Genomic DNA, 14,391 nt, shown 5'->3' with positions numbered 1-14,391 from the left:
ACGTACGAATAGAAATGAACTTAAAACACGTTCATTTATCCAACGACGAAGTGATTCTTTTGAAATGTTTGGTCCTCATATCCATTTCCACCAATGTAAATTAATTTTAATCTCGATTTAATTTGCTTTTCATCTTATTTTAATTCTAAGAATTAGAAAAAGAGTAAATTAAACTGAGATTAATGTTAATCCGCATTGGTAGAAATGAACATTACACTTCCAAGCAATGATCTTCGAGTTTAGGGGAATGTAGTTTTATTTTGTAACATTGATATTGTATCAACGATATTTATAGGATCCAATACACAATATTCACTTCCCTTTTTTTTTTTGCTGCATTTCATTTCGATTGGTTTTTGTACTTTTGCAAATTTCTAGCTCGAACATGGAGGTGAAACTTACAATATTAAAAACTTTACGACTAGACATATCCGTCAATAACAAATTCGTCTAATTCTAAAGAAGCGTATAATCAGACGTGACAAACAACGGTTCTGCTTCTCTCTGAGAGTGAGAAATGGTCTCCGTATTTATACATAATAATCGTAATTATATGTACACATACATACTAATTGACAGCGTTAAGAAAGGAATACGTTCACTACTTCTCTACACGAGATCGCGTAGGGATCTCGCGTATGTGCGATGTATACTTCTTGCGAACGTATATTCGGCACGAATATCTCTCTTTGCCGAAGTAGCGGGACGAGTTCGAAAGTTCGAAAGAAAGAAAAGCTGAGAAAAGATCGTGTCGTGACGAGATCGTGGCGCGACGATATTTGACAGGAATCTGAATCGGGAAACAATGCGTGTTACCATTTTATTATAAACGTTTTGCTACATTTTGGCTAGATACCGATCACCAGAAAACATTTAGCAAAGCTGTATATGTATGTACCTATCTACAGAGCCGACGTGTGTATGTAATTCACGTTATGTGTGTGTGTGTGTGTGTGTGTGTTTTATGTGCGCGTCAAATAGTCGTCACGCAGCCACGCGGGCGACATCCGCGGGAGTAATATATATATATATATATATATATATATATATATATATATATATATATATAATTATTTATATATTTTTTTCGCGACACTTACATACAAAAAAATCACAAGAAAGCTCCCCCGGTGTTACGCCAAATTGGATTCTACGTGTCGCCCGTGTAGCTTCGCTGATTTCTAAATTGTCTCACGATAAATCCTCTCACGCATTTAAAATCATGAATGTCCTTAAATTTATATTTCCTCCTTTTCACTTAAGCATCGATCGGTAATTTATACACTTATTTCGTAAAGCAAGCGAGCGAAGGGTGGATTTATGTATAGATTACGAGATAGATAATTAATTCGCCTATACGTATCGGGGATGTATCGTTAATGCTATTTCTGAAGGGCCTTATGTTAACATTATTAATAATAATGATAATAATAATAATAATAATAATAATAATCACTATATGATGTGTCGTGTGTGTATCTCTATAGTCATTTACAACGACCACTCTGAATTACAATCCTTTTCTTTTCTTCTTTTTTTTTTTTTTACACGATAATTATGATGTTCGACATATTGTACTCGGGATGCTAATTCTGATTGACGTAGGAACAAACGGAAAAGAGAAAACGATCATCATTACATATCCCTCAGTCTAATTTCCTAATAGTGATTGGATCTCTTTTTCGGGGGGGGGGAGGGGGGAGGAGAGGGTGCGTGAATATTTGCATCTATAAGTTGCCTCTCCTTGTAAATCGATAACACTATTTAACTATATCGTTATATTACACTATCTTGCTTAATGGTTTACATGGAGTAATTCGACACGAAACTGGTATGGTTATGCACAAAGAAGGTAAGTCCCGATGCCAGTGCTGAGTTAATCATTTACTTAGAATTTTTGTCAAGATGTTCGGTAACGGACAATTGGCGCCGATACTTAGTTGCTATCAGTCGTTTTACGATTCGCAACACGACGTGCCGCGATCGTACGTCGTGTTGACGCGCTGAGTTACTCTGTATTTCTCAGTGTAGCAAGTGTTAGAAATGTGAAAAATCATTGAGTTTATAGTATGTAAATAAATTAGTCATTGCCTATTTTAGTAACATACTTCATTAATCTTAGGCAAATATAAAAAGTTTGCGATACTTGAGTTCCGAAGTGTATTTTATGATTTTGGTGTGTGAGGTTTCTCTCTCTCTCTCTCTCTCTCTCTCTCTCTCCCTCTTTTTCTCTCCTCTTCCTTCATTAAATTTAGTACCTTCGTAATATATACTATATACACCAAGTCTCTAGTTCGCTTCTACAATTTATGATAATCCCTAATTTTATTTCATTCAACTGCAAATACTTGTGAATAAAAGGATTAAGTAGTATAATATAGCCAATTATAATACTTAAATTTAATATTATCATATCTCTCGTAGAAATAACAGATCTTGTTATTATTGATGTAGGATTTAGATTTATAATTCCAATTTTGAGGATGATGAAATACTTGTGTATTCACATAAAACACGAGCCATAACTCGACGATATTCCTAAATTATGTTAATTTCTCTGCTTCTACCTTTATAGCATTGTGTATACTATGTATATATTCTTGTTGTTCTATGATAGAGAAATAAAAATATTGATAATTATTATTACATGTTTTAATCATAATTGGCTAATGTTTATAGTGCTGCGTATTTTCAAACTTATACTACTAAATAAAAAAGGTAAAGTATCATAAAAATGTTCAAAAAAAGTAAATAGCTGCACACTGTGCAACATTAAAATAATTCAATTCATTATTCGTTTACGGCGCTAATGTGTTATAAATGATGATAGATTCTTATCGGTACAGAATGTAACGCATATCCCTCGATAGATTCTATAAATTTGTAATATTGTTTACAGTAAAATCCGCTCATAAAATTTTATATATATGACTAAAGATCGGAAAACAGGAAGTCATAGAGAAACCCTTTGACGTTGCAGACGCATTGCCATTCTTCTAATTTTCTGTGTAGTCGCATCGTTTCATTGGAACGCTGTTGCCATAAAAAAAAATAAAAAAAAAAAAAAAAACACAGACGCGAGAGAGAGTGTTTTATTAGGCACATTTAACAATCCGATTGAATCGATTCTACTTTAATTCTTCAGCGTCTTATGACAGAATGGTGTTTCACGCTCCAAAGACATAGCAACTTGAATGTCTTCAACGTCAAGGATAACACAAAACATATAATACTGTTTGGAAATGAAACGATGTTTCATGATGTGATAAACTATCGAAAAGGCAGATCAACATAAGCACAATTGATTATTTTCGCTCGGATACACGTTTTCCTGTTATCGATAACAGAAATTCGAAACTAATAAACATAGATTATTGTGTCTAATGCCAACTTCTTTGTACAGTTGATCTGGTCCGTCTCTCCCATCTTTCGTTCTCTCTCTCTCTCTCCCTCTCTTTCTTCTCGCTCGCGAGGCGTTACGAGGACCCGATCTAGTTCTTCATTTTGGCACTCGGGAGTATTTGAATACGTATTAGCCGTCACAGATCACAGTTTCGGACTTCCCTCAACGGATCGTTAATAGCGCCACCTCCAAATGCGGAGGAGACGACGAAGACGAGCCTCCTCCTCCTCCTCCTCCTCCTCCTCTCTTTTTTTTCTCTCCTTCATCTTTTTTCCCTTTCCTCTCACCTGACGATGACCGTGCTCGTCGACCGGGACGGAGGAATCGCGTTTAAACGAATATTTCTTGGGTATCGGATTCGGAGTCGGAGTCCCAGAAGAAGAAACAAGAGTAAAACTCCTCGGTGACCATCGCCACTTGGTGGATACGCTCACGAGGTCGTTATGGGTTGGCGCGATTGGCAGCTAGGGCGCCCGTGGCCGACAGTCACAGCTTGAGCTCGTTCGCGATTTTGCTGGCGATATTTTTAAAACCGATCGACGTGCCGGAGATACGCTTGAACCGCACCCCGTTCAGGGAAAGTCGAGGCAGCTTACAGACCTCGATCTCCCACTGCACTTGGCTGTCCGTCGCCGCCTCGCCGTGCGCGCACAGCAACAGGAACCGCTCGCGTTGCTCGTACTGGCATTTATTGGCGTCCAACACCTGAAAGAACAGTCCGATAACACGTGCCCCACCTTCCATATAAATTTCACACGATCTCTCTCTCTCTCTCTCTCTCTCTCTCTCTCTCTCTCTCTCTCTCTCTCTCTCTCTCACAAAGGCCACTCTAATGTCGCCTTCGACATCACACAAATGCTAAAACATGCTTCTCTCTCTCTTTCGGTACCTTTCGGATTTCGGACATTATTTCGTTAGGATCTCGACTACTGGTAGTCTTCATACTCCACGTGAAGCGTAGACTGCGTGGCTTGACCTGTTCGTCGTTAGTGGTAGCTCCGCTGTAACAAAAAGATATCTTAAACCCGTTCAATTACCTGAAACGACAGCCAGCGGTACAGATCTCGCGATTACGAGTAAATTTAATAATGCGATGACGGTAAATCCAACCGCGATAAAAATCAGTTCAGTAGCGAAATTTTTATTGCTTGCGCATTTTTTCTTTCTTTTTTTTTTTTTTCCATCTAAGTTTCGTCAAAGTGATGAATAATAAATTTCTCGCGGACATTGATTTGATTTATTATTATAACACTTTTGTGCATCATCAGTATGAAATTAAAAGTTGTACAAAATGTATCGAGTCATGTAAAACGTAGACCTTGTGCAGAATGTGATATGTTGTACATTAAAGCTTCAAAGCTTGCGGTTGTGCGGCGTAAAGGTAAATTTTTAACCCGCTTATAAAAAGAGACTCTACGATAGAACGTTGTGCTAAAATCCTTGCAAGCTGTCGGTAGATAACGGTAAAATGAAAATTCATTCAGAATCAAGTCTTATATAGAGAATTATAACATACATGCATGACATGCAAATCATTTACGTCATAATTTTAATTACAAACTCAGTGCTGCATACATATATTTACACTTATATAGTAATAATAAAAAAAAAAAAAAAAAAAAAAAAAAAAAAAAAACACTTAAAAATGAGCTATACAAAAGTTACATGTGAATCATTGTAACCCTGAATATATATTGGGATACTATCGAATATCTTATTTAGGATATTTTCATTGTAATAAAACAATAAATAAAAGTTTTTTATATGATTAACGAAGCACGTAACTGATAAGAAAGTTAGAAAAACAAAAATGATGAAAATTAACTTGATACATGACGTGATGTATACGAATAATATATAGTACTTTGCATTACTAATTACGCATAATGAGAATAATATTTCTTTCTAGAGATTTTTCTTCTTAAATCGTAAAATATATATAATTGGAATATATCTTTTGTATTTGTATCTGAAATCTTAATATTTTTGATAAGCGTTATTAAACTACCACACGAAGATCGTAACTACGACACGTATACCAAACGTATACATCGTTACTGTTTAAATGAGTATAAGTACGCGTCACACGTTTTGTTAATGATCAACAAACAGAAAGTTGGATGTACGAAAAATCAAGGAATGAATGAGTGAAATTAGAATACGGATAGTGGTATTATGGTATGTAGCAACGTACCTCACTACTGGGTGCTTGGGGGGTACGGATGGGTCCATGGGGCTGAAATAACAAAACAAAGGCAGTTGCTAACAAACACTAAACATGATAAATTAATCAAATTGTCATATGTATAACAACCATCACCATCCTGTCACCATTGCACACTCATTATAACACAGAAAATTTACGATGCGATGAGCTTAGAGAATCTCTGACGGGAGCGGCGTATTATGATATTTTTGAGGCCACGCATAAGTTCTTATATTTTCTTATATAAAAATAAAATGAAAACGAAAAGGGGATGTGTAATGTTGCGTGACATCGCATCACGGATACAAGCGTTTATTTATTGCTCGAAGGGAGACAGATGTGATTTTTCTGGGAAAATTAAATTATGCAAGTTACGATTACGTGGTTTCTAAAGTAATTTCTCTAATTTCTGATACGATGTATATCAAGGGAGAGATTTCCATTATGATCGTGTTGTGTAAAAATGTACAAAGAGAAACTCAAAATTCACACATAACACATTCCTAACGAGTTACATGCATCAATGAACGGTTGTAAGACGTGTTCTCGCACAGGCAGAAATTCGTTTTTTACGTATACGAGGATTCAGAAATAAATTAATACAACATATACAAGACATTTTTGACATATTTATTAATGCGAAATTATTACTATTATTGCTCCTTAAAATTATTAAATAATATTTCTATCCTGTTTATATATTATAAGCTATTTACTGCCCTCCATAACGTAAAATCTAAATCAAGATTTCTAAATTAAGTTTTTTTAAATAATGGATTGACTATAATTAATTGAATATCCTAAGGATCCTCTCTGGATGCTTGGACGGGCACGTAATTGGAGTGCAGCAAAGAGCATAATCACTTAAAAACACGTTATATTTATATAATTTGCAAACAAATTTTTTTTTTACCTCTTGCTTTGATATATTTAATATGATGTGGTTCTCTCTCTCTCTCTCTCTCTCTCTCTCTCTCTCTCTCTCTCTTTCTTTCTTCTTTATATGTTTAATTTTCCCTTTCTCTCTTTTCGCTTTTTTTTTTCATTTCCAGATACATTAGCTTATTAGATCTTAGATATTACATTTCGTTACTTTTATAACTTTCTAATATCACTTATGTATCCAAATATCGATAAATATATAATGAATACAAAAACAAATCCTATTAATGATCGGTTTTAAACATTCGTTGGAAATATATTATATCAAAATGCTAAATATATATCGGGATACATTAATTGTGCAATCTTGTGAAATGTAAATAAAAAATTAATTGGAAATATTTTCAGTATCATACAATAGAAGTATACGATTTTTAAATATCCTTTATACAAGAGAATATAAAAAAATCATCAATGTCTTAAAAGATCAGAGATGATAAAGTTTCTCTGATTTGCTACAAGTAAGATAACATACTTTCAAGCAGCCCAAGGCCGCTCTAAAGGATACGCCATGATTCGCTAATAAACGTATTATAATAATTATTATTATTATTTGCCATATAGATGTAGATGCTATTTGCGTTGACCAGATATTATTAATAAATGCTATTGGCAATGACTGTGGAAGGATTAGTGCATCGATCTATTGTGTAATAGGATATTTGAAATACACAATATTATATAGGAAAAGGCACGTATTTTCGATATTGGGATAACACATGATTCTCAAATTTATGCAAAGCTAATATCTGTACTTAGTATTGAAATAAAAAACAGATTACAAATTATTAACATTTTCACTGGTTATACCTTACATTTCATAAAAAGTTATATTTAATACTTTGCTTTTATCTCTTATTAAAAATATGAGAGAGATTATGATTTCTTATTGAAAAAAAAAATATATATTTATATATATTTATATAATAAATAGCTTAAATATGATATTTATAAAAAGTAATCTTGGGTAAAAGCTATTATAAATGACATTTGATTTAATTGGACTTTTTACATTACATTGTACTAAGCACAGTATTGCTCTTCAACAAGAAATTAATGGTTTTAATATTATACAGATTATCAGAGATATACGTGCTTGAATATTGTATATTTCTAATAATTAAATAATGATACAATGTAGATTAGGATACATTAATCAATATACAAATAAATGATGTACCACAATTAATTATGGCCTGCCTTGTTCAAATCAATATTCAATCATATATGTCGTGTTTTCAATAATTTATACAATACAAATGAATATTTATTAATAGAATAAATTAAAGCAAGGGTGGGTAAAATCAAATTGCCGTTTATTGCAATCAAATAGCACTCTAATCTTATTATATTATTAGTCGGTTTTGAGATCAATGTTGGAACAGTATTTATAACTGCCAGTTTGAGAATATAAAGAATCGTTATATTTTCAACATAAAAACATTTTTATATAATCTGTTGCTATTTGTTTACAGAATCTCGACAGTAAAAAATTTCTGATAAAAATAGATTATATTTTAATTAATCGCATTAAAAGACATGTATTTTAATCAAAGAAGAAAGATAAAGTGGAATGCCTGATATACTTTTCACATATCTCTATATTTGCATTTCATTTAATCAAAATATGTTTGTATTTATATATATTTGTACAAATTGAGCCGGCTAAATGATATAAATGCAATTATTAATTAAGTATTAACATTGGATAGAAAATATATATCGAAGAAAAATCAATTAAAACATGAATATAAAATTATTAAATATATTAAACTGAAAGTGTATCGTTTTTTTTTTCTTAATATTGCGAATAGATCGAATTGATTAGCTCCTTTGATTCTTTAGATTCTTTCATTCTTGCAAAGAAATACATTATTTATTATAACTTCATAATCTATAAATAAAAAGAGTATGAAGCAACATAAAATATTTTATGCAAAAAATATTGTAATTACGTCAATATTTATACATATATGTATATGATAACATACATACATCTATTCGTTTTAAAGGATATACTTCCTTGAATTTCATTTCAGTGAAAGAATCGATACAAGAAGCCAATGTGTAAAGTTATTAATGACGTAAAAAGAAAGCCAGATATGTATTCCACGCTATCTTTGAAAGAAGGAATCTATGCTGGATATAAAAAAAGAAGAAAACAATATATGTATGTTACAGTAAAAGCATAAAATCAATAATTGTATTTATCCTCCTCTTAATAAAAAAAGTTTATACATATACTAACTTTACTAGTAAAAGTCAAGCAGAAGAAGATAATTGAAACTTTTGCTAGTAAATCTATGCACATATTGTTATAATTTAACAAAAATATACAACAAACAATTAGAAGTATCATTCTTATATTAATACCTTATTATGTTGTAATAAATAAAAATCTTTTTATTATTTAAATAATATATTTACTTTCTGATCGTTTTGAAAAATTTTTGTTTATTTTTATATTAAATATGTTATACATTGTATAACCAAAAATGAAATCATGATATTTTTGTTCAAAGTATACGAACATAATACTTTATCATTATTTCAATTAAAAATATTAAATTACATGCAATTCGATTCATAAATTTTTTTATTAACCGCATATGTGCAATTCGACAAGAATTTATATCAATTATTATACTTTTACTACAATGATTTAGTAAGTGTATAAGCTTGCTAATAAATGTATATGTTTATTAATAATATTAATAATTATTAATAATAAACATATTCATTTTCATATTTTATTTTTCCTAGAACCTTAAGTAATTATATACATCTGTTATACAGCAAATGTATGTAATTACTGTATTTTACGCTTTTATTGTGACATCTATATGTTACATATCATACTAGTCAATCCTATAGTATCAACTTTAACGACACAATATTATATTATGCGAAGTATAAAAAAATATGTATATGCAATATAGAAGACATACTTTAGTCGTTTGTGATAACGAAAACTCTATCAAACAATAGATATTATGCGTTAGATTTCACATTATGATATTAAATATTATTGCTATCCAACATATTTTCCTAAACGGAAAGGAAGAAAAAAAAAAAGGAAAAAAGAAAAGTAAATTATAATGTTACAAAATATACAACATTATTCTAATCTTCATTGTAATTTATATGGAAAAAAAGAAGAGAAACTCAAAACGAAATAAAATAATATATTGGTGGAAGGTGCGATTGCCATGGCGCGATATATCTGCATGCGGCTCGCTCTCATTTCAGCTCGGGGGAAACAAGGCGAGACTTCCTCCTTCACTTAAAAAAATCTGTCAAAGTACGAACAATCATATGTACTCTATTATCTGTTAAATCCGTCTGTTCGTTCGTTAGTGTTAGTATAACTATAACATTTTCCTCACACTCGAAATTCTCTACTATTCGTGATCGATCGTTACAAATGATTATATACTTTCACGTTAGCAAGCATCTGTCGCTTTTACCTTCCAAAGGCAGTATAGAGAGAAGAAAGGATACTAAGGATAGTAGTAATACAAAAATGAGGAACATGTGTTTTTCACTGATAAAATATCGCAAAAAGTTAAAAAAATTATTTCAATCAAAATATTTAAGATTTATAAAAAAGTTTTTGCTATTTCTTTAATGCATTGTCCATTTGCAAATAAAACTCGTTTCATCACATTTGGAGGGTTGCTGATTGCTAACTTTAATACAGAAGAATAGATATGATCTATGCCTGTCACACATCCGCCGTTACATAAAAATATGTAAGTGTTTCGAACACTTGTATCATTAATATTTTAGTGGTTAAATACTTTACGTCGGAAGGCATCTATTAATCACCACGCTTCATAAAATGGTTTTATATTCGCCGCTCTTACTTTATAATAAAAGCAAAATAAGTAAGCTAAAACTTCTGTGATGTGAAAAATGGTAGAAAAATATGAAGAAAATATCAAGTTTTTTTTTTTCTTTGACGAATGACGTAAAGTATATGCATAGAGTTACAGGCAGGCTGAATTAGGAAAGGCACAGATACCAGTGCTATACCTAAGTGCGTAAGGCGATTTCCTGGTTTATGATATCAGGAAGACATTTTTTTCTTTTCAGTAATTACATAATTATACATACATATACATACATATATATATATATATATATATATATATATATGTGTGTGTATATGAATTTGGATGCAAATGCGTGATACTTGATATATATATACATATACCGTATATATATGCTCGAAGATGATGCGCGATATATTTGACATGTAAAAGTTTCCTAAAAAAAAAAGTAATTTACACTCAATCTTGAGAACCACAGAATAACGGAGTTAAGAGTTTCTCTTTTCTCTTTTGAGATGCATCACACAATATCCATTGAGCGGTTGACTAATAATAAATAGACTTTTGCCTCTTTGCCCAGCCCGACTCAATATGCGTTTGGGTACGCGTCGGGCATTTTGTTCATGACACTGTCGGCACATCGGTTGTGTTAAAACCCGCGTCTGTATGGCCTTTCGCTTGTTGGAACTCGAGAGATGAAGCGAAGCTTATATGGTTCATGGCCTGCAGCATATAATATATATACCGATATGAATTAATACTAGGAAAGTCGGGTATTTATTCTGATGCACCAATGCCTATGGATACCGTCAATTCGTACATTCCTGTATTGTACTGTACAATTATTCTGTACTGTGTTCGAATGATGAGTACAGTGACCATATCATGAAAGTGAGAGAATAATTTAACAATAGTCTACAACAAATTATATACTCTCGTTATTCTGCAGTCTTCCATCCTCAGCTCCAAGTACTTATATACGAGTGTAGTACGAGTGTAATGCGCTGTCATTTTACATTTAAATGTGCGATATGATAATTAAGTCCCATACATGTATATATAAATTATATACATATATATATATATATATATATATATATATATGTGTATATAAATAATAAATCAAAGATATGCCTCGCTACAATCGAGTAAGAAAAAGGGATGCACAATGAGTATGCGAGGTGGCCTGAATTCAGCCGAGCAGTGTGTGTTAATTCCATCAATCGATCTCGAGAAAAATTATCTTAATTTATCTGAATCTTTAGAACGATATAGTATATACGATTTAAATAATCTATCTGTAAGATAATGGAATTAAAAATTTTATGTAAGACGTTGTGTACTTTTTTTTTTATGCATATAATTTTATGTTATGAATATAAAACAGAAGACAAAAATATTTCTACTTAGAATTCAGCTAAAGGGTACAATCTGTCAAGCAAATATTTATGGGACAAACAAACAATACAGATAGGTGAAGTACGCGATACGCTTGAGGATGAAAATGATATATAAGTAAGTATAAATAAAGCTACGAAACAAAATGCATAAGCTACATGTTTTGCGGCTTTCACTGATAATGGTCGCTGCTGGCTCATCGGATTTGTAACTAATAATATCATATATATCCTTATAATATGTAAAATATATCGATGTATAGAATTTCCAGAATTACATAGTCATTGTGCATCCTTAAAAAACAGAAACATCATTTTGCATGCAAACAATAGATACAATTTATCAAACTATGTCACAAAAAAGTATGAGATATGTTCGAATATATTAAAATCTCAACACTTAAATGTTTAAGATGCTAAGCATGCACTGAGGGTCCACTGCAAAGCTGTGATGTTTATGCTAGCACTCTCAGTCTGTACTTGTAATCGGATAATTGGATATAACGCGGCGACATATGAAATTATTAAATAATATATTTACTACTTGATATAATATAAAAAAATAAATTAACAAACATGAATGTATAATCAAATAAAATGATGAAATGAACAAAATAAAAAATGGAAAAATAATATTATATATAAATATTATATATAACAATGTTTTACGCTGTAGAAATAATTGATTTTCATGGACCTTTTTCACGCATGAAAGTAGATTCAGTGACGGTTACAATAATACATGCAATAATTATATATTAAAAAGGCCGATTTCGAATAACTGCAAATGACTTCGGTATTTTAACGTGCATTTCTCTTTCGAAGTAATATTTTATCCCTCTTGATGATTCAATTATTAATCAATTATAAAAAATGTTATAATTTATAAATTTTAATATCAATAAGGAAATAATTTAATTATAATTTTCTAATTATGTTTTGATCCAATTGTTTGTTTTGCATAGGATAATTGATTTAGGTTACAGAGTATATGAACGGTAAAAAAAAAAAAATATTCGTGAACGTACGATGATAATATTACAATTATACAAATTATTAGCATGCTGTAAAATACTGATATATCGTTAAATATAGATTTAATCAATCCAAGAACTTACCGTTTGGAGAATTTCGAGGACAATTTCGAGAAGAAAGACGGCCTTGCTAGAGGACTAATTGCATTTGTGTCCTGTGTTTGTGTGTGACCCTAAAAAAAATGATATTTTATATCAGTTGTATTAATAAAATTATTATAGTTTATATTATAAAATAAATAACGCTAATTATTATATGAAGCAAACTTTTATATCTTCTTTAGTTATGTCATTTTAGGTATTCACCTGAGTGTGATTTCGCTGTGCTCTATTTTGGCCAGAATGGAACGTGCTGCGACTCGGAACATTCCGTGGAAATGCTGGCGTAGTGGTTGTGGCCAGTCTGTTGCTCGTACATACACCCAAACTAATAACAAATAATGATTTTTATTTTAATATACATTGCAAATGCGTATTAAATATATAGGTTGACTTTTTAGCATTTATACTTTTATGCATACTACAATAAATCGTAGGAAGTATGCTCGAGCGAATACACTACCATATTATTACCCATTCGATTCAAATAAAGCTGGATTCAAGATGCAAGAAAAGGCTAAGGTAGATAAAATTAGTTGTTTAAGTGATATGCATATTTCAGGAAATTATTTTAAGGTTATCATCGCACGAACAATTTGTCTTACAAATTAAACTTGGCAAATAGAGTTAATAAAGCGACATTAAAAAGAGAAATTAGTATATATTAATAAAACATGTGCAGTATCGCGCGTATTATTATTTCAATAGACACAGTCTATTGTAACTGCTCATGCAGAAAGGGATTATTTCAATAGTATAATTATGTTGTTTGTGAAAGATATGTTTTAACTGCAATTGTATAACATTAAAGAGATGCTTTATTGTAAATGGCGTCAAGTATATAATTTAAATGTCAGATTTTATAAAAAAAAAAATTTATAAAATAAGTAATATCAAATAACTTCTATCTGTACCTTGGAAAAATAGTAACTTTTCGAAGGTAACAGCATGTCTACTGTATTCTATATATATATATATATATATATATATATATATATATATATATGTGTATGTATGTATGTATGTATAGAATACAGTAGACACGTCAATTTAAATATATGAAATTAATTATAATTTAGAAACAAAATATATCCTTTCTAAAATTAATTATGATATCATGCCCCTACAATATCATCATAATACCCTAAATATTAAGCTTAATCAATCAAAAGTCATACAAAATTTTCAAATGAGTGAAATGTTGATGTCGAAATATGAATCATAATGAAATGTTTTATCATGATCAAATCTAAATGATTTATATACAAAAAATAGAAAAGCAATAAAGCCGATGTAGAAATCTAACTCGTGCAAATAAAGAAGAGAAAGAGTATTAAAAAAAGCAATGAAAAGAGAGAATACGAAAGCAATGAGAGAATGACCAAAAACTATCCTAGAGAATCCTATGTTGATAATTTCTTAAATACAAATATTCGGAGAGATTGATACTGTCGTTTTTGAGCTTTTGAGAGACGAA

The 14,391-nt window shown here is 30.9% G+C and overlaps 1 protein-coding gene across 15 annotated transcripts in view; it reads right to left on the bottom strand.

The window, feature by feature from the left end:
* Positions 1–806: 806 nt before the first annotated feature.
* The window catches only part of LOC105430832 (serine/threonine-protein kinase MARK2), an 84,582-nt gene continuing 70,997 nt past the window's right edge, over positions 807–14,391 (bottom strand). For 10 of the 15 annotated variants that reach the window (XM_089079167.1, XM_089079178.1, XM_089079169.1 and 7 more), the window contains 5 exons: positions 13,122–13,242; positions 12,900–12,988; positions 5,598–5,639; positions 4,293–4,404; positions 807–4,108 (listed from right to left, as the gene is read on the bottom strand). In XM_089079167.1, coding sequence (XP_088935293.1) covers positions 3,890–4,108; positions 4,293–4,404; positions 5,598–5,639; positions 12,900–12,988; positions 13,122–13,242 — 583 coding nt within the window. In that variant the 3' untranslated portion in view covers positions 807–3,889. Of the gene's footprint in view, positions 4,109–4,292; positions 4,405–5,597; positions 5,640–6,218; positions 9,845–10,142; positions 11,108–12,899; positions 12,989–13,121; positions 13,243–14,391 lie in introns of those variants that run through there. The other 5 variants (XM_089079174.1, XM_089079180.1, XM_089079181.1 and 2 more) reach the window with 3 other exon arrangements.

This window comes from Pogonomyrmex barbatus, unplaced genomic scaffold (genome assembly GCF_055798465.1).
Source record: "Pogonomyrmex barbatus isolate J1 unplaced genomic scaffold, ASM5579846v1 scaffold3, whole genome shotgun sequence".
NCBI classification, from domain to species: domain Eukaryota; kingdom Metazoa; phylum Arthropoda; class Insecta; order Hymenoptera; family Formicidae; genus Pogonomyrmex; species Pogonomyrmex barbatus.
This window is presented reverse-complemented; position numbering and strand designations above follow the sequence as displayed.